Source organism: Vigna radiata, chromosome 4 (assembly GCF_000741045.1).
Source record: "Vigna radiata var. radiata cultivar VC1973A chromosome 4, Vradiata_ver6, whole genome shotgun sequence".
Lineage (NCBI taxonomy): Eukaryota > Viridiplantae > Streptophyta > Magnoliopsida > Fabales > Fabaceae > Vigna > Vigna radiata.
This window is the reverse complement of record NC_028354.1, coordinates 10,473,668-10,492,360: the sequence shown is the minus strand read 5'-3', so window position 1 is coordinate 10,492,360 and position 18,693 is coordinate 10,473,668. Positions and strand designations below refer to the sequence as shown.

The following is an 18,693-nucleotide window of genomic DNA, read 5'->3' as shown; positions in this document are numbered from 1 at the left end:
ATCTCCATCTCACTCTAGGGAGAAGCTTTGCCCTAGTTCAATTCCTTGTCGCTTAACTCCATAAACAACTTTGCCACCATCTACTCGAAGTTTGGGGCACAATTCACAACAAGCTGACCACATCACCTAAGGTCCATTACCCTGGTAAACATTTTTCACGAGATGGAAGAATCACTCCAAGTGTTCATGGAATAGTTTGGAAAAGTAGAAAGGTAAATTTGAAACCTCAACTACGAGGTGGCCATGCATCAAATAATAACAGTTTTACAGCTTGGACTTTTCGCTGATAGCCTTTGCATGAAGCCAACTAAAGACATGGAAAAGTTCAGGCAGATAGCCGCTCAATTTATACAGGTGGAAGAAAGGTGAGACTTCTAAAGATAGATGAGACAAGAAGCCTTACCTTCTTATAAGAAGGCAGATAAAAAAACTACATAGGAAAGGAGTGATACTTGTTCCAAGGAGTTACCTAAAGGGAAACAATTTTATCAGTATACTCTTCCTAGTGCATCCCAGGCAAGGATCCTTGAAGCAGTTTTGAATGTCGAGTTGTTTCCTCCTCCCAAGAAGAAGCCTACTCCTCGAAATGTTGATGGCAATAAGCATTGCCTATTTCATAAGAATATAAGGCACACCATAAAGGAATGCATCACTTTACGCGACAAGATAAAAGATTTGATCCGAGCAGGTTACCTACATAAATACATCAAGACTAAGCGAGAGGAGAGGAACCCGCCTCGCAGGCACAACTTCAAAATTTTGCGACGCGAGTCAATAACCAAGCGTCATAAAAAGCCCTCTAGGTTTAGGAGACAAATTAGAAGCAGCAACCATCAACTTAAAAGGCATATCAACACAATATCAGGGCAGTTCGATGGAGGCGAGTCTTTAGAATTAACGTGCAGAAAGCACATCAAAGGACTATGCCTCTCATAACCTTTTCAGATGAGGACTTTAAGGCTTTTAACCTTGATCAGGATGACCCAACGATGAGCATAACGGCGCGAGGAAGCATTCATTGCTCCAAAGATAAAACAAATAAGGGAATTAAAGAGGGGAAGGATCGGTTTTGAGGTGAGTTGAGGGGGAAGATGGAATTCAAGGATGGTGAGGATGATTTTATGCTTTCGGGGATTTGAATTGGGTTTTAAGATGAAGCCTGAAAAAAGGGCAAGATAAGGAATGATAGAGACACCCAATCAAGCATCTAGAGAAACCTAAGAGTGAACGAGAATGTTGAGAGAGAGTCACAAATAATAGAAAGCTTAATGAAAGGGTACGTGGTTTATGAGGAAGAAACGAATCTAGGTATGGGGTTTAATATATTGTTTTTGTGTATGATAGGTTATTTCTGAAAATCATATATATATATATATATATATATATATATATATATATATATATATATATATATCGATTACTTGATAATATCTTTTTTCTCTTTTCCATTGATACCTGATATTCTTTTCTTATTTAATAGAGGTGACAATACGAGTTGAGCCTAATGATACACTCCATCAACCCATGCTAGAAGGGATAGGCTGGGTGGGTTGAAGATTTCAATATATCAACCCATTTTGACTCAGCCCATTCAGTTTGTGAATTTGACGAATCAAAATACAGACTAACCCGATGATAAGTTTTTGGAAAGTATACCAAATCGTTACAAGTAATATAGTGAATAAGTAAAGTATCATTCTCTCAAGGGAATTTGAGTCACGTTATTCAATTAAGATTATTTATCAAAATAAATTTCTGATGATAATATTTTCATTTCAATTTAGGTAAATGGCATAGGATTAACAACGTAAAAATTTAAGAATGTAAAATACGATAAAAGATCACTAGAAAGGGTCTTTGACTAACATTGTCATAACATCCTGGACAAAATACGTTATTGTTCAAGCATTCACATAAGTGTATCTTGATTTAATTCCATAAAACAAGTTCTAAAATTATTTATTAAATTATTAATTCCTTAATTAATTCAACAGATAATTTTGCATCAATTTCAAATGTTGAGAATGACCAAAAGCACAGAAGTTATTCCTAGCGTAGTTACTTTTAATTGCTTTTCTTACATTTTTATTCTTAAAAATACTTCCCAGTACAAAAGAAAGTTTAAATGAAAATTATACTTCCGTATAATCATAAGCAAGCCAAGAAAAGCATAGGAAAATTACATTAATGTATTGTCATACAACTAATTCCAATGAACAGAAAAAACAGCCTCTCCTAAACATCTCAAACGTACTCTTTAAAGCAATTCCTTGCAGAAAGTGAAGTATTGATGCCTTGAAGTGTCTCTTGAGCGTCTCCTGAAGTTCTCCAGAATATTTCGTGCCTTGTTTGTGTGTCAGAAGATAGTTTATGTCTTTCTGTCACATCTTTTAAGCCAACATAACTTAATTAATTCGTTTAGTGCACAGGTGTGTATGCGCTGTGCGAATTTCTTAACTATTGTATTTCAACTGATGTTATTCGCTTAGTGCATAGTGTTGGTGCGTTGTGCGAATTTCTTCCTTCTGGCTTTGCGAATTATGGCTTGCGCTTAGCGAATTTTGACTGACAACATGTAAACTTTCCTGAACAATAATTACACAACTTTGTACTTTCTATTACAACTTTTCAATGAGTAAAAACATGAATAATTATACAATTGAGCTCATTTATAAGTGTAAAAACAACTCTTTTTCACACTTATCACCCGACACGGTTCTGTTGGCTAAGTTTTTTATGAAATTAAAATAAAAAATAATTAAAAAGATTTTTTTATATTATATTTTTTAAAAGTGTAAATATATAATAATATTGTAATTTAATTATTAACCCTTACAAATTAAGTTTTATTTATTCATTATAATAAAATAATGGGTTAAATATGTTTTTAGTCCCTATACTTTGGGGCGATTTTGGTTTTAGTCTCTCTTTCAAAATAAGGTACAATTTAGTCATTCAACTTTAGAAAACTCTGGTTTTAGTCCTTTTTACCAAATTTGTTTAACTTTATTTGTTGTTTCAAGCACGTTTCATTCTAGCATTTGGATTGTTTACACTGTTTGACACATTTTTGCTTCAATGTTAACTGAGAAACGCGTTTGAAACACCAAATAAAATTAAAGAAATTTGGTAAAAAAGACTAAAACCAGAGTTTTCTAAAGTTGAAGGATTAAATTGTACCTTAATTTGAAAAAGACTAAAACTAAAATCGCTCCAAAGTATAAGGACTAAAAACATATTTAATCTTAAAATAATTTAATATAATAATTATTATAGATTATTTAATTAAAAATATTAACTAATCAATTAGAAGTTATATGATTAAATATTATTTTAATATTTATATATATATATATATATATATATATATATATATATATATAATTTAAAAAAAAATAAATTTTGAAATACATATTAAAAAACAAGACCCGTTAACCTGTCCTACAGGAGATAAGTTATTATTATTATTGACCCGTTTCTGTGCGATGAATCACTCACAATCTAAACCAAAATAAATGAGACTGAACCGTTTTGTTAGCACTATTATATACTCAACCAGATATTTAATACCTCGGACATGTTACCACTCTTATCTATCATTATTACATTGTTTGAAATAACTCAATTGTTACCTCAAATATGTAAATTTGGTTTAAATATGTAAAATAGTGAGAATTTTGTTATGAAAAGATATTATTTAACTCGTAAACATACTTATGTAGCTATGTTGAAGGCAATGACAATTGAATTTCTAAACTTAACAAGTTTTTGAAAAATATCATTTCTCGACATAACGATTTTTTTAACAACTTTTTTTAGAATAGATTATTTTTCGCTGTTACATAATTATAAAAAAATTGTAAAAAAATTATTAAAGATAATTTTTTTTATATATATTTTATTTCAGAAAGGAATACAATTTACACTAGGACTGTCCCTCAAGCCTCTCTATCTGAGTGCCAAATTGGTAAAGTGCCCTTGTGGAGGACCCATGTTCTTTCAAAGCTTCAGCAGCTGCATCTCTGAGCTTTTCAATTCTTCCACGAATCAAACGTCCTTGTTCACCCACCATCAGACCCTTTATTACCTCTGCAATTTCCTCCCTCTCAGCTATGCCACTGTCATTGAATTTTGGCCTTAAAGCCACTTTGACACCCTCTGTTAACAAAACCGCATTCGTTCTCTGTTCAGCAAACAAGGGCCAAGCAACCATCGGCACTCCCTGCACAATACTCTCAAGTGCCGAATTCCACCCGCAATGAGTTAAAAACCCACCGGTTGAAACGTGACCAAGGATTTCGGTCTGTGGTGCCCAAGAACCAACAACAAAGCCACGACCTTTGGTTCTCTCCAAGAACCCATTTGGTAAAAACTGTAAAGGGTCATCATTAGAAGCACCAACGTAAGCACCATCTGCAGAATCACTGGGAGCTCTCACTACCCACAAGAATTTCTCACCACTCAACTCCAACCCAAAACCTAACTCATTCATCTGTTGCTGAGAAAGTGTGCCTCCACTTCCAAACGACACGTACAAAACCGATTTAGCCTCTTGATTCTCCAACCACTTCAAACATTCTGAACCCTTTGGATCATTGCTGGACCCCGTTTGAACATTTGGCCCAATCAGATAAACACCAGAACTGTTGCTGCTGCTGACTCTGTTATGTTCCTGCAAGGCCCTCTCAGAACTTTCTTCAATTTTGGAGAAGCTGTTAACTATAAAACCGTGAGCGTGAGAGAGTCTCTTGCAGCGGTCGAGAATTAACTTATAAGCAAGACTAGATCGGTCTTGAAAATGCGAGGGAAGATCGCGGCCTTGGATTGGTACACACCCTGGAATGTTAATGGCTTCTTTGTGATCTCTGTATTCGCATGAAACTTGCTGGTGTAAAGATGGCAAATGGAGGAGCACTGAGACTGCCATGGCGGAATGAGGGAAGTATACGTAGGACAAGAGTTTGAACTCCTTTGCTATTTCCAGAGCCTCGTTTGCGAAAAGATCGGCAATTAGAGCTACCAGAGGCGTGGTTGAAAGGAGAGACCGCAGTACGTGTTGGATGGATGGCATGGATTGAGACACCGCAAGTTGGATTTGCACTGCTGAGAGAGCATCTTGGGGTAGGTCCCTTTTGTTGATGGGAGGGAGGAAAGAGTAGTTGATGTTGGAAGGAAGAGATTTGAGGAGAGTGAGTGTGGCAGGGAGAGGTGCATCTATGGTGGGGAAGATGCAGGTGACCTGGAAGTGGTGATGGACATGAACCAATCTCTTGCAGAACTCAACAATGGAGGCTTGGTGGCTGAATGCAGGGATTGAAACTACTGCTATGTGGGTTGTTTTCGCCATTGAATCTCTGCTGTTCATTCAGACCAATCTAAAAGTTATCTAAAAAATGGTTTCTGATTAAGTTGAAAAGGAGATTTTTTTATACCAACAAAATAGAAATCGAAAATGTTGTTTCTAATGTTTCTGATCTGTCTGTATGTTATTGGTGTAAGGAGGCCCTTAAGATTTGAGAATCGTAGTCTAAGTTGACAGATATGGTTTTTATTGACTTTCTTTTTCATTGGATGTCTATTACAAGGCACCTTCCTCATACATTATTGATGTGTTTTAGAAGTTAGAACATAAACAATAATTGTTGGATTATGGATAGAATTATATTTTGGGGTAACAAAGCATGTTCTTGGTCTTTGTTTTGACTGGTCAAAAGAAAAAAATTGAAGCCCCGACTACCAAGCATTCTCTGTATATTATTTCTGTTGTGGGTCACTTACAAGGAATGAGGTTGCTATGCAGAGATAGTAACTACAAAGACTCCAAGAAAGAAAAAAAAAAGATACATTATATCCTGTCAGAAAAAAATATTGAAAAATATTTTAAATTTTATATTTACTATTTTATTATTTCGTATATTTAAAACAGATTAATTATAAATAATTGTAAAAAAAATTCTAAAAATAAAATTGTTAAAAGATACATTACAAACCATCAATTCATTCTCACGAAGAAAACGGGTATAGAGAAGCACCCAAAACACAGTTACGTAGAAATATCAAACTTAAGAGAAAGGTATGGAAGAAGAACAACATTCCTAAATCCCAGTGAAATTTTGCCAATGGTTAGCCAACTGAGACAGTGTCTGTGTCGAAGAGCCATCCTTGAGTGCATTAGCAGCAGAATCTCTTAAATTCCTCATTCTTCTACGCATTCCTGCACCTTCTTCTCCTTCCAGAAGACACTTAATCACTTTTGCAATCTCCTCCTTCTCCGCTATGCCATCCTCGTTAAATTTTGGTCTCAATGCCACGTTAAGTCCATCGGTTAACATCACTGCAGTCATCCTCTGCTCTGCAAAGAGTGGCCATGTTATCAGAGGCACTCCCTCTTGCACACTCTCCAAAGTCGAGTTCCAACCACAATGGCTCAGGAACCCACCAACTGAACTGTGACCAAGGATCTGAACCTGAGGTGCCCATGAACCCACAACCAAACCTTTCTCCTTTGTCCTTTCCAAAAACCCACTTGGTAAGAATTGCAAAGGCTCCTCCTTTGAAGCCTCAAGGTAAGCAGCACTTGCTGAATTGTTTGGTGCTCTCAAAACCCACAAGAACCTTTGACCACTCAATTCCAAACCCAAAGCTAACTCATCGATTTGGTTTTTAGACAGTGTTCCACCACTTCCAAAAGAAACATACAACACTGACCAAGCTGGCTGCTTGTCCAACCATCTTAAACACTTATCAGACTCATCAACCTCATTGACTGAACCCTTTTGCGTGATTGGACCAACAGGGTACAGTTTAAACCTCCCATTTCCAAACTCTTCCAACGCTCTCACAGCGCCTGCTTCCATCTCTAAGAACGTGTTGATCAACACCCCATCAGCTGTAACAATTGCTTTGGCACGTTCAAGAAAATGCTTGTAGATTTCACTCGCTCGGCTTTGGGATGGATCCGGAAGATCAACCCCCATGATTGGTACACAACCAGGAAACTTTATAGGTTCAGATAAATCTTTGAATTCACCTGAAACTTCCTCATCAAGTTTTGGTGCGTGTGCAAGCAGTGACAATGTCATAGCTGAACTAGGGAAGTAAAAATACGACAAGGCGTTGAACTCCTTTGCAAACTCCACAGCCTTATATGCAAAAACATCAACCACCAATGCTGTTAAAGGTGCTTGGGAGCACAATGATTTCAGCACCTCGTGTATCGATGGCAGAGAAAGATTACTAGTGAGTTGAATCAGGAACACAGGGTGTACATTCTGGGGTAATTGATCTTTGCTAATTGGAGGAAGCAAGATGGTGTGAATATTTGAAGGAAGAGTTTCAAGGTAGGCTTTGGAGGATTCTGGGGGTGGCCCAAGAGAGGGAACAATGCATGTCACATGAAAATTTGGGTGATGATTGATAAGTCGTTTGCTGAACTCAATTATTGGAACCAGATGAGTGTAACCAGGACTTGTAACAATAGCTACATTAATTGTTTTTGCCATGAAAACAGATTATATAATAAACTATAGATTGTGGTGTTTACCTATATCAATTTGTGAAAGCTTCATATCATGTTCACTCACTGGTTTAAGAATTCTCTTATATAGCAAACCACTCCATTCTACCATCTTGTTGCTACACAATTCATTACACCCAATTAGAATGAGAGGCCAAACTTGGTTTTGCTTTCTTCATTTGAGTTTGTTATTAATTTACTCATAGCCTTCATAATGGAGGTCGTGATGATGTGAGTGCATATGTACTAAACCACTATTATACCGTATTATTAAATCTCCTAAAAGGTTAAAATTTCCCACTTAATTTGTTTTTCTGGCTCGTCTTTTTCTTTAGCTTGATGATGTTTACACACACTTGTTTGTATTTTAATGGCTGCGCTTCTGAAAGCTTTGATTCTGCCTCATTAATTGGGAAGACAGAATCACTTTTGTCAACTTTCCTAAAGTCTTTTGGTTTCGCTCGATTCAATGTTTTTAGCGGGTTAAGCATAGTTCCTCTTTCTGATTATGTATTTAAATCAATACTGTTAATTCTTTTTCTCCTTTTCGGTAATGGTTTTGTCTGTTATTAATTCATATAAATAATGTAAAAGTTTGATGCTTTCAAAGACACATCTCGGGTGTTTAATGATTGAAATATCTTTTAACAATTAAAATACGAAATCACTGAAAATTAAAAGAAAAAGGAAACTACTTTATTACAAGAAAATAAATGTTTAACGTGGGTCCAAAACTGACACCAACAAACAAACAAAAGAACGATCATAAATAATTATTAGCATTCACTAGTAAAATAAAATGTCTTTAACGTACTATATACATAAAAATCGTAGCGCATTTGATGCTTGAAGGATTTATTGTCTCAATTAAATGTTTAACGTGGGTCCAAAACTGACACCAACAAACAAACAAAAGAACGATCATAAATAATTATTAGCGTCTCGATATTTTGACATTATAATTTTAACACTGTTTTGACACTGCCACGTGTCGTGCTATGATTGGTTGATGTTAGTTTTTTTTTGAAATTTTGATTTTTGACATCAGCAGAGAGGATCAGAATTCAAATTTCAATTTCCCGTTTTGCCCTTTAGGTCTTTCATGAGAGTGAGACCTTCTTTTTCCTATCATTTGTTCTTGTGACCTTCGTCGTTCTTCCATTTCTCCATCTGATTTAGTCTCATTCGGGTGTAGTGGTCGGATTTTGTATTGACAGTCGTTGTGGCCATCATCATCGTTGTGCTGTTTTTTTTGTGTTGAGTGTGTCTTGGAGGATGCATGGATGCTTCCAGTCATCAAGGTTGTTCGACGAGCATGGTAAGTGTGTTTTTCCTTTTGTTCTTTTTTGTTTGTGGTTATTTGGTGGTTATTTCCTTAGGTGGACCGTTTTGTGTTTAGGTATATCGTTTGCGTTATGGGTTCCTTCAAGTAATAAGGTCAATTTTTTGTTCGTTGTGCGTTTGTTGAAAGGGGCAAATGGACATTCTGTTTTTGTGAATTTTTTTGTTAAGTTTGTAGTTGTTTTTGTTTTAGGGTTTTGAAATTGTTGTAGTTTCGTTTGTGGTTGTTGCGGTTTACGGTTCGGTACTCATTTTCCACGAACTATATTTCAAATTTGAACAAGCAATTGACAGAGGAGCAGCGAGCATTGATTTCTCGGACTCCTTTTTGTGTAGAATGTTGGGTCTTCGAAGATTGGTTCAAGTGGGGGAGGGTGCATGGATACAGGGCTGCAACTCATGTGGTTGTTTTTCTCGGACTCCTTTTTGCTGAAAGGGGCAAATGGGCATTCTGTTTTTGTGAATTTTTTTGTTAAGTTTGTAGTTGTTTTTGTTTTAGGGTTTTGAAATTGTTGTAGTTTCGTTTGTGGTTGTTGTAGTTTACGGTTCGACACTCATTTTCCACGAACTATATTTCAACTTTGAACAAGCAATTAACAGAGGAACAACAAGCATTGATTTCTCGAACTCCTTTTTGTGTAGAATGTTGGGTCTTCGAAGATTGGTTCAAGTGGGGGAGGGTGCATGGATACAGGACTGCAACTCATGTACCACAAAGGAGTGCAAACATTGCCTTTGGGAATGGTCATGTTGACAATTGTATTTCGTTTTTTACTTTCAAATTAGCTATTTAAAACATGGTCTGTTTTTTTACTAAATGAGGTTCTAAATCGTCATTCCTGTACTTGTTTTTTTTAAATAATATATATGTTTAATGTTTTTTGGGCTGAATGTCACTGAGTGAAATCACCATATTGTTATCTTTTTTGTCAAATATTGTAAGCGATTACAACACTCTTTTTCAATGCACTTGATTCAAGATTAAATCCAACTACTTTTAGTGAACACAAGACCTTCCTCAATGGAATTTGGAGTCTCCAAAATCAAGTCTCCACCCCCAACACACAACTTAAAACCAAAATCATCAAAAACCAATCCAAAGTTTGCCAAAAAGTTAAAATTTTACAATGTGGTCCCCTGTGTACAAAAAANTGGTCCCTTGTGAAGGACTTTCTGTACAAATTGAACAAAACATTCGCGTAAACATTTACCACCTATTGGTACACGATTACACCACCTTTTTTTAATGCACTTGACTCATGATTTCATCCAACTACTTTTTGTGAACACAAGACCTTCCTCAATGGAATTTGGGGTCCCCAAAATCAACTCTCCACCCCCAAAACACAACTTAAAACCAAAAAAAACTAAAACCGATGCAAAGTTTGCCAAAAAGTTGAAATTTGACATCTTGGTCCCTTGTGTACAAAAATGTGGTCCCTTGTGAAGGACTTTGTGTACAAATTGAACAAAACATTCGCGTAAACATTTACCACCTATTGGTAAACGATTACACCAACCTTTTTCAATGCACTTGACTCAGGATTTCATCCAACTACTTTTAGTGAACACAAGACCTTTCAACAACACTAAAACAATATGTCAAGTTTAATATGTAACAACTAAATGCTAACATTATTTCTCAATTTCAATAACATTACTCATTCATTTAACTGTAATACAATGTGAAACAAGGATAGTTCAATGTAACATCTGTCAACAATAACATTACAATTGAAATTACAAAACACATATGTCCACAACAAAACATTTGTCAAAAATAAGACTTCTACTAATTAAAGTAAATAATATCTAAACAAACGTATAATAATGTTACACATGTTTTATTCTTAGAGTTCCAGTAAAAGGAGTTTTAATAGTTTTGCTCTTGAACCGCCTTCGTGACCTCATCCTCGCGAAAGTCTTCATTGGAGCTGGATCAATGCTCGGTGCTCCTGTGTCAATTGCTTGTTCAAAGTTGAAATAAAGTTCGTGGAAAAGGAGTGTCGAATCGTCAACTGCAATAACCACAAACAAAAATACAAAAATTTCAAAACCCTAAAACAAAAACAACTACAAACTTAACAAAAAAATTCCCAAAAACGGAATGGCCATTTGTCCCTTTCAACAAACGCACTACGAACAAAAAATTGACCTTATTACTTGAAGGAACCCATAACGAACAACGAAATACCCAAACACAAAACAGACCAACCAAGGAAATAATCACCAAATAACCACAAACAAAAAGGACGAAAGGAAGAACAAACTTACCTTGATCGTCGAAGGACCTTGCTGAGTGGAAGCATCCATGCCTCGTCGAAGACACACTCAACACCGCCAACAAAACACCGTCAACACAACAACGATGATGATGGTCACAACGACGGAAAGAACGAATCCGACCACCACACCGGAATGAGAATACCATTGGACCTGCAGTCATAAGGGCAAATGTGTAGAAAATGGTTAGGTTTCATGAAACAACAATACAACCTATGTACTAGAGAATACGTTACTATTTGAACACTTCGACTTACCAAAATAACAAAAAACTAACACACAATCAGAATGGCAGAGATGACCTTTCACCAAACGCACAAAACGAGAGAGAGCAATGCTTTCACCAAAACCAGAGACAGAGAGATAGCGCTGCCTTTACCACTTCAACAAACAAATAGCAATGAGTCAAAACACAAAAATGACTAAAAGACAAAGATAGCAAGGGAATGGGTTCACCGAAAAACGAAAGAGAGAGTGCTCCTCGGAGAGAACGAAAGAGCCAATCAGTGGGTTCACCGGAGATTGCAAGAGAAAACCAAAGAGATTGTGGTAATCTGAGAGGACGAAAGAGGCAATGAGTGGGTTCACCAAAGAAAACGAAACGAAACAGAGAGTGCTAATCGGAACACAGTAGGGCATTTGGTGGTGGTGAAAAAAGCTTTGGAGAGAAGCGAATAGGCACGAAAGAGAAAACCAATGCACAAAAGAAACTGCCAAACGAAAATTTTGGTTTTTTCATTCCAACTATGCCCTTGCATGTACTGAACATCAGTTTTTTTTTTATTTAAAATGCACCAACCACATTTTGACACCTGGATAGCGTCAAATTGGTGTCAAAATGTGGTGTTGAAATATCATTTTGCTAATTATTAGCATTCACTAGTAAAATAAAATGTTTTTAACGTACTATATACGTAAAAATCGTAGCGCATTTGACGTTTAAAGGGTTTATTGTCTCAATTAAATGGACAACCGAGACATAAAACCTTGCTTCAACCACCTGATCTATTTACAAATTTGACTTTTTGTTTGACAATTTTTTTGAAAAAGGCTTTTGTCTCGGTACTCTGATTAATTGAGGCAAAAAATTTTGCAAAATCGTTCTGCAAACACTGATATCCACTGATAAATCTCAGAACAGGACTAACTGCCTCGGTTCTAAACAGAAGTGAGACAGTATATCCTACCAGAACCAGACATCCTCTAAAATTTAACATTCCAAAATTCATTTTGTCAACCTCTATTGCCTCAGTTCCCTCTGACCCGATGTCATAGGTGTTTTCTGCCTCGGTTTAAGAGTGAATTGAGGCCTCTACGTTGAATGTAATTTCAAAATTGTCATTTCATATTTCATTTTGAATTTTTTTTTCAGGGTTTAGGCATCGGTTGCATGTATAACCAAGGGAGTATGGTGCCTATTGCCTCGGTTATTTGTTGAGTCGAGGTAGTAGCCCTTCCGTAGGTTAAAATTTCAGACAAGTAAAAAGTAACCTATTACTCTTCTTTTTCCTCGCACTGTCTGTCTTCTTCTTCGTTGTTGCCTCCAAGGAAGTTTCATAGATCATGGGCTGTTTTATTGTGATGGAGGTGGTGTTTATGGGTTCTCTAAGAGAGGTTAGACCAACTCTAGAGGAAAGTGGCTAGAGGAGACCATATGGGATGCTCTAGTCTTTGGTAACCTAAGATGAGTTATATGGAATAAAAATGGCAACATAACTTTACTCAAATTCAAAGGTAATTACATGAAGGAGATACACCTTTATTTATAGGCTAAGGTGTCTCAAACTAAGCAAAAACTTTAACCTAAAAGTGTCACCGTGACTAGCTTAGAGAGTAAGGAGAAATCATCTCAAATAAAAAGGAGACAAGTGGAAAAAATCCTCTCAAATAAGAGGGTGACATGTGGCCACTACCGTTGGACAATACTATCTATTCTTAGAGAGACATGTGGCATCTAACTAGGAGGAAAAACTTTCCAATAGGAGGGTGACACTTGTCAAGGTCATCCACTCTCTCTTGTCCACCAAGCTAAATAAAAATGTTGACCTCTTGGAAATCCCACCTTGGTCAACATTGGGCACTGATCCTTTGTTGACTTGGGTGGTCAAAACCCTAATCTACTTGGCCCAAAATACAAGATCAAAAATTTACACTACTAAGTTCATAATACAAAGTCTAAATAGATCCTACATTACTTGACTCAAAATACAAGACCCAAAATTATTCTTACTCTAAAAGCTTCATGATGGCCCAAGAGATAGAGTCTAGGATCATCTTTCACAGATGACTTCAACTCTTCTTGAAAGTGTTTGGCCATGGCAAGGTGGTATGCCATCAACTGACCTTCAAGAATAATTGAAGATGAAGACAACTACACTAAGAGATAATGTAAATCAAGCTTCAAGTGAGAGAATTTTAGTATTGTAAAATTTAATTTATTCTCACATTGTTTAAAATTGTAAGATATTGTTCTCTATTTAGCTTAATAAGCAACTCTCTGCAAAGTTCGAGAAACACACCAAAATATAAATATACTTTCTAATGTAATCGTAGACATAAACATTGAACCACATTAAATTTTTATCTCCTATATTTCTCTCTTTGCTTTTTTTTTCTATTGTCTTATTCCACAACATAATAGATGAACTTAACAAAGTCTCATTATTATGATGAAATAATAAATATAATAAATATTTGCATTTTTGATAAAAAATAAAAAATACATATTATATAGTCCCACACAAATAATCTATGATATGTGTACGTGTGTGTGTAAATTGTGGAAGTCAGTTGTGAAAACAATAGTATTTACACACAAAAAAAAGTTTTGAAATGGTTTCGTCACATTTTAGATGAACCCGAAATATTGACAAAAGGTCCAAGAACCATATCTACTATACACGTGGCTATAAAACATATACTAATTAAGCTATTTTCATAAATTTCTCTATTTTAAATTATGCAATCTAAAAAGTAAATTTCATATTTTAAAATATTTAATTTAAAATGTATTTTTTATATTTTAAAAATAATAATTTAAATTAAAAAGTATTTTAAAAAATATTTTATATTTTAAGTTGTATAGTTTAAATATATTTATATTATGAATTATACCATCTATTGTTTTATATTTCAGAACATACAATTTAAAATATAAAACTTGTATCTAAAATATAAAAGTTATGGGAGTTCAAATTAAAAAACATTTTACCAATTAGAGCAAACTCTAACAACTTCTACTTCCAGAAAATCATAGATCTTAGTCATCATTTGGGTCATTTTTTTTTTGTTTTTTTGTTTATATAAATGTATTCATAGCTCTTTTTTACTATTCCATTAAAGTTTCAACTTCTATTTGAAGTTTTGAATTACTTGATTCATATATTTGTTTAATTGATATATTTATATATTTTTATTTCAAATTGAAATTAATATATATAAAGTAGTGAACATAAATATATAAAATAAAACTATCTAAGGAACATAAAATAGCAGGAACTACTAAGAGAAAAGAAACATATGGATGTAAGAACTAAATAACAGATAAAAAGAACTATTTAGTTTATTTTTGTATTAAATTATTCTGTTTCTAAACATAAAATAAATTATTATTATTCATTGAAAGAAGATACTAATTAAGTGTTATTTGTTGTATCAATAATTAAGATACTTTTTTTACTCTCATACGATGGCAATTGCGTCTTGCAGCGCCATCAATTTCTCTCCCTACTCATCAAGTTTTAAAATGATATTTTCTTTATAAAAGTAACTTCCGAATTATGATTTTCGGAGCAGGCTTTCTAAAAACAGAATTTTCGGAACAAAATCTTTGAAAATAAAATTTTCAGAACGTGTGAAATATATTTCGAAATACATTTTTGGAACAGACTTCTTGAACACACTTTCTGGAATACATATAATACTTTTGTAAATGAAATTTCCAAAAGTATCCCTACATGAAATGGGTTCTATAAAACCTTCTTGAAACACATGAAATATTTTCTAGAATTACGTTTTCAGAATGAATTCTTTCATCATTTTCTCTCTTCTTCTCTGCTTCTCTCATAGTGACAATGGCGGCAATGAAAGTGGGATTGTGATACAATGATGAAGGTTGTTTAAGTATTTTCCTTATAATGAGGGGGTGCAGGAAGAAATTTATGAGATGCAGGAAGTAATTGCCTCATATGATTTCTTTCTATATTTTGTAGACAGATACATGTGTCGCATGTTTTCAATAATTTAATAATAAACAACTGCAAAATTTATTTAATTTATTACAAAAAGACTTTAAATTTAGTGATTCTTGAAAGGATCATGATATTTTGACAACACTTTTTGACAATTTTTTAACAACGATATACGTATCATCACTTTATTAATCTATTTGAATTTATGTTTTAAAAAATATTTAAAAAAGACCAATCACATACTACCATGCATGCTACCATGCATGCGTTGTAAAAAAGTTATTAAAAACAACTTTTTCCTTCTTGAAAATGGGGTAAGTAGTATTAAATATGTTTGTCGTTGTCAAGAGTTAGAAAAATTATAGTTTGACACTGGAAGTAGGTGAGTGAGTTTGTTTCCTACTTAGAAAAAAAAGACATGATTGTGATTTGCCTGTTAGAGTTCCAATAGTTTGAGATAAGTTAAAACAGATTCTCTTGTGCAGCAACGACCCTGGTTTCTCGGTCTTGGATGTCTGCGCACAAATCTTCCAACTAGCTTCGTGTAAGACTTGAATGCTACAAACATAAATACTGTTATGAGTTTGCAACCAGAAAAGGCATTGAATCCATGGAGAAACCTCAGATAGTAGTGGTTCCTAGTCCTGGCTTCACCCATCTGGTCCCAATTCTTGAGTTCTCGAAACGCCTTCTCCATCTCCTCCCACATTTTCACATCACATGCTTCATTCCCTCACTTGGGTCACCCCCTTCTTCCTCCAAAGCTTACCTTCAAACTCTTCCACCAACCATAACTTCCATTTTCCTTCCCCCCGTCAACCTTGAACAAAAGACAGATCCCTCTGTTCTCGCACTTCAAATCGAACTCTCTGTCAATCTCTCTATACCCTACATAAGGCAAGAATTGCAGTCCCTATGTTCAAGAGCAAAGGTTGTAGCTTTGGTTGTGGATGTTTTTGCAAATGGGGCATTGGACTGTGCCAAGGAACTTAACCTCTTGTCTTACATTTACCTCCCTCAATCTGCCATGTTGCTTTCTATGTACTTCTACTCTTCAAAGCTAGATGAGATACTTTCTTCCGAGTCCAGGGACCCCCAAGAGCCTATAAAGATACCTGGTTGTGTACCTGTTCTCAGAAAAGATTTTCCTCTTCCTTTTCAGAATCCCTCTGGCGTAGGTTACAAGGGGTTTCTGGAACGCTCCAAAAGGTTTCATATTCCCGATGGTATCTTTATGAATACCTTCCTCGAACTGGAATCAGAAGCCATAAGAGCTTTGCACGAACACGTGAAAGGGAAGCCCGGGGTTTACCCTGTTGGACCCATCATTCAGATGGGGTCGATTGATCATGAAAATGGGGTGGAGTGTTTAAGGTGGTTGGATAAGCAAGAACCCAAATCTGTTTTGTTTGTGTCCTTTGGAAGTGGTGGCACACTTTCTCAAGACCAACTCAATGAATTAGCCTTTGGTTTGGAACTGAGTGGCCAAAAGTTTCTTTGGGTTGTGAGAGTCCCTAGCTTTGAGGTCAGTTCTGCATACTTTGGTGCTGAAGCTAAGGACCCTCTGCAGTTTCTTCCACAGGGTTTCTTGGAGAGAACCAAGCAGCAAGGGTTGGTTGTTCCTTATTGGGCCCCTCAGATTCAAGTGCTTGGTCACAGTGCAACTGGGGGATTCTTATCTCACTGTGGTTGGAACTCGGTGCTTGAAAGTGTTGTGCAAGGTGTGCCAGTGATAGCATGGCCTCTCTTTGCTGAGCAGAGCCTGAATGCAGCAATCCTTACTGATGATCTGAAGGTGGCACTCAGGCCAAAAGTTAACCACAGTGGATTGAGAGAAAGAGAAGAAATTTCTAAGGTTGTGAGAGGCTTGTTCCAAGAGAAAGAAGGCAAGGAAATTCGACAAAGAATGGAACTTCTCAAGTTTGCTGCTGCTAATGCTATTAAAGAAGATGGATCATCTACAAGAACTCTGTCAGAACTGGTTGCGAGTTTCAGAGACTTTTAGCCTATCATTTTCAATTTTACTGGTTGTGTATTTGGTTTTCCGATGATCTAAGTCATTTAAGGTTATATCAATACTACATAAATTTTGTGTTTGAAAATAAAGAAGTAAAAAGGGTTATGTTATTTTGACATCCAATTTTTGACACATTTGACATTGTCAGGTGTCATTGTTTAATTGGGTAGTTTGTATTGTTTTTATTTTTTTTTTAATTTTGGCTTGCAAAATGAAAAGGGTTTCAGACAATTTGGGTTCCAATTCTACCCTTGGCCTGTTTCATTAGTTTTGTGTGACAGATTTCGTTCTCTCTCACATTTGCTCCTCTGTCTTCGTCCTCTTCCTTGCGGTTCGCGGTTCTACCGGCGTTTTCGTGCTCTCCAGTGCCTTCTTGTTGCATATCCCGTTGTCTCAGTTTTGCTAAAATGGTAAGTTCCCGAATGGACCTTCGTTGGACCAAGGTAAATGCCTTCTCCTGTTGTAGGTTTTGGTATTGGGTTTTAGGGTTCTTGTCGTTTCTTGCACACGTTATGGGTTTTTGTTATTTGTTTTGGTGTTTTCATTTGAGTTATTTTCTTTTGGGCAGTTGACCGTGCGTCATTCATTTTAAACTATGTATGTTTGCACTCTCAACGAACGATTGACAGAGGAGCAACGGGAACTCATTTCGAAGACTCCATTTACTTGGTTCAAGAAGATGCAATGTCGCCAAATGCACCGGGTGGAATGTCCAACAACCAATCACAGCTGAATACTTATGTTAGGATTGGTTCAAGAAGGCGTTTTAAGAGCCAAACACTTAAGTGTTAGGATAAGAAAAAGATGTTGTAATTAAACCTATTTGGTTCAATATATAGAACATCCATGTTTGGTTCAATACATTTATGTAATTGGAAATAAAATGTGTCTTTTATTGAAGTGCTTTATAATTTGATTTCCAAGTGATAATGTTTGTGGAAAAAAATGAATTAATGGTTTTGATTTGATGAATATAATTGAATTGGTGAAGATAATGCTGGTAAAGTGTGCAATATAATCGTTTACAATGGCCCTGTAAATGAGTGCTACTCAGGTTATGGACAACTTGTTTAACACCCAAAATCACCCGTGGTCCCCCACGTTACCACAGGTGGTTCCTTCAGTACAACAGGATGTCCAAAACAGGAATATGGCTCGCGTAATCGATTACAAGCCAATTGTGATCGATTACAAGAGTGTTTTATGTGGCAGATTTTAGTGAACTTCACCAAGGTTCGTGTCATCACCCTAGGTGGACCCCTCCTACATCATGGGGTTTCCCAAGCATCACATCCAACCCTAGACTCACACTTATACCAAAAACAAGTCAAGTTGTCTTAAAAAAC

The 18,693-nt window shown here is 35.7% G+C and overlaps 3 protein-coding genes across 3 annotated transcripts; 1 reads left to right on the top strand and 2 right to left on the bottom strand.

Annotated features, from left to right (window-relative positions):
* Positions 1-3,860: 3,860 nt before the first annotated feature.
* On the bottom strand, positions 3,861-5,669 carry LOC106758599 (hydroquinone glucosyltransferase-like). The gene has a single exon (XM_014641527.2). The coding sequence runs from the start codon at positions 5,363-5,365 to the stop codon at positions 3,926-3,928; it is 1,440 nt and encodes a 479-aa protein (XP_014497013.1). The 5' UTR covers positions 5,366-5,669; the 3' UTR covers positions 3,861-3,925.
* Positions 5,670-5,924: 255 nt separating this feature from the next.
* Positions 5,925-7,677, bottom strand: LOC106758767 (hydroquinone glucosyltransferase-like). The gene has a single exon (XM_014641752.2). It carries the CDS (start codon positions 7,500-7,502, stop codon positions 6,096-6,098), a length of 1,407 nt encoding a protein of 468 aa, XP_014497238.1. The 5' UTR covers positions 7,503-7,677; the 3' UTR covers positions 5,925-6,095.
* An 8,084-nt stretch (positions 7,678-15,761) lies between these two features.
* LOC106758162 (hydroquinone glucosyltransferase) lies at positions 15,762-17,593 on the top strand. The gene has a single exon (XM_014641100.2). The coding sequence runs from the start codon at positions 15,941-15,943 to the stop codon at positions 17,333-17,335; it is 1,395 nt and encodes a 464-aa protein (XP_014496586.1). The 5' UTR covers positions 15,762-15,940; the 3' UTR covers positions 17,336-17,593.
* Positions 17,594-18,693: the final 1,100 nt, after the last annotated feature.

What these genes read in the sequence shown, in the direction of transcription:
- LOC106758767 (XM_014641752.2), bottom strand. Translation starts at nt 7,502, where the DNA reads ATGGCAAAAACAATTAATGTAGCTATTGTTACAAGTCCTGGTTACACT.
- LOC106758599 (XM_014641527.2), bottom strand. Translation starts at nt 5,365, where the DNA reads ATGAACAGCAGAGATTCAATGGCGAAAACAACCCACATAGCAGTAGTT.
- LOC106758162 (XM_014641100.2), top strand. Translation starts at nt 15,941, where the DNA reads ATGGAGAAACCTCAGATAGTAGTGGTTCCTAGTCCTGGCTTCACCCAT.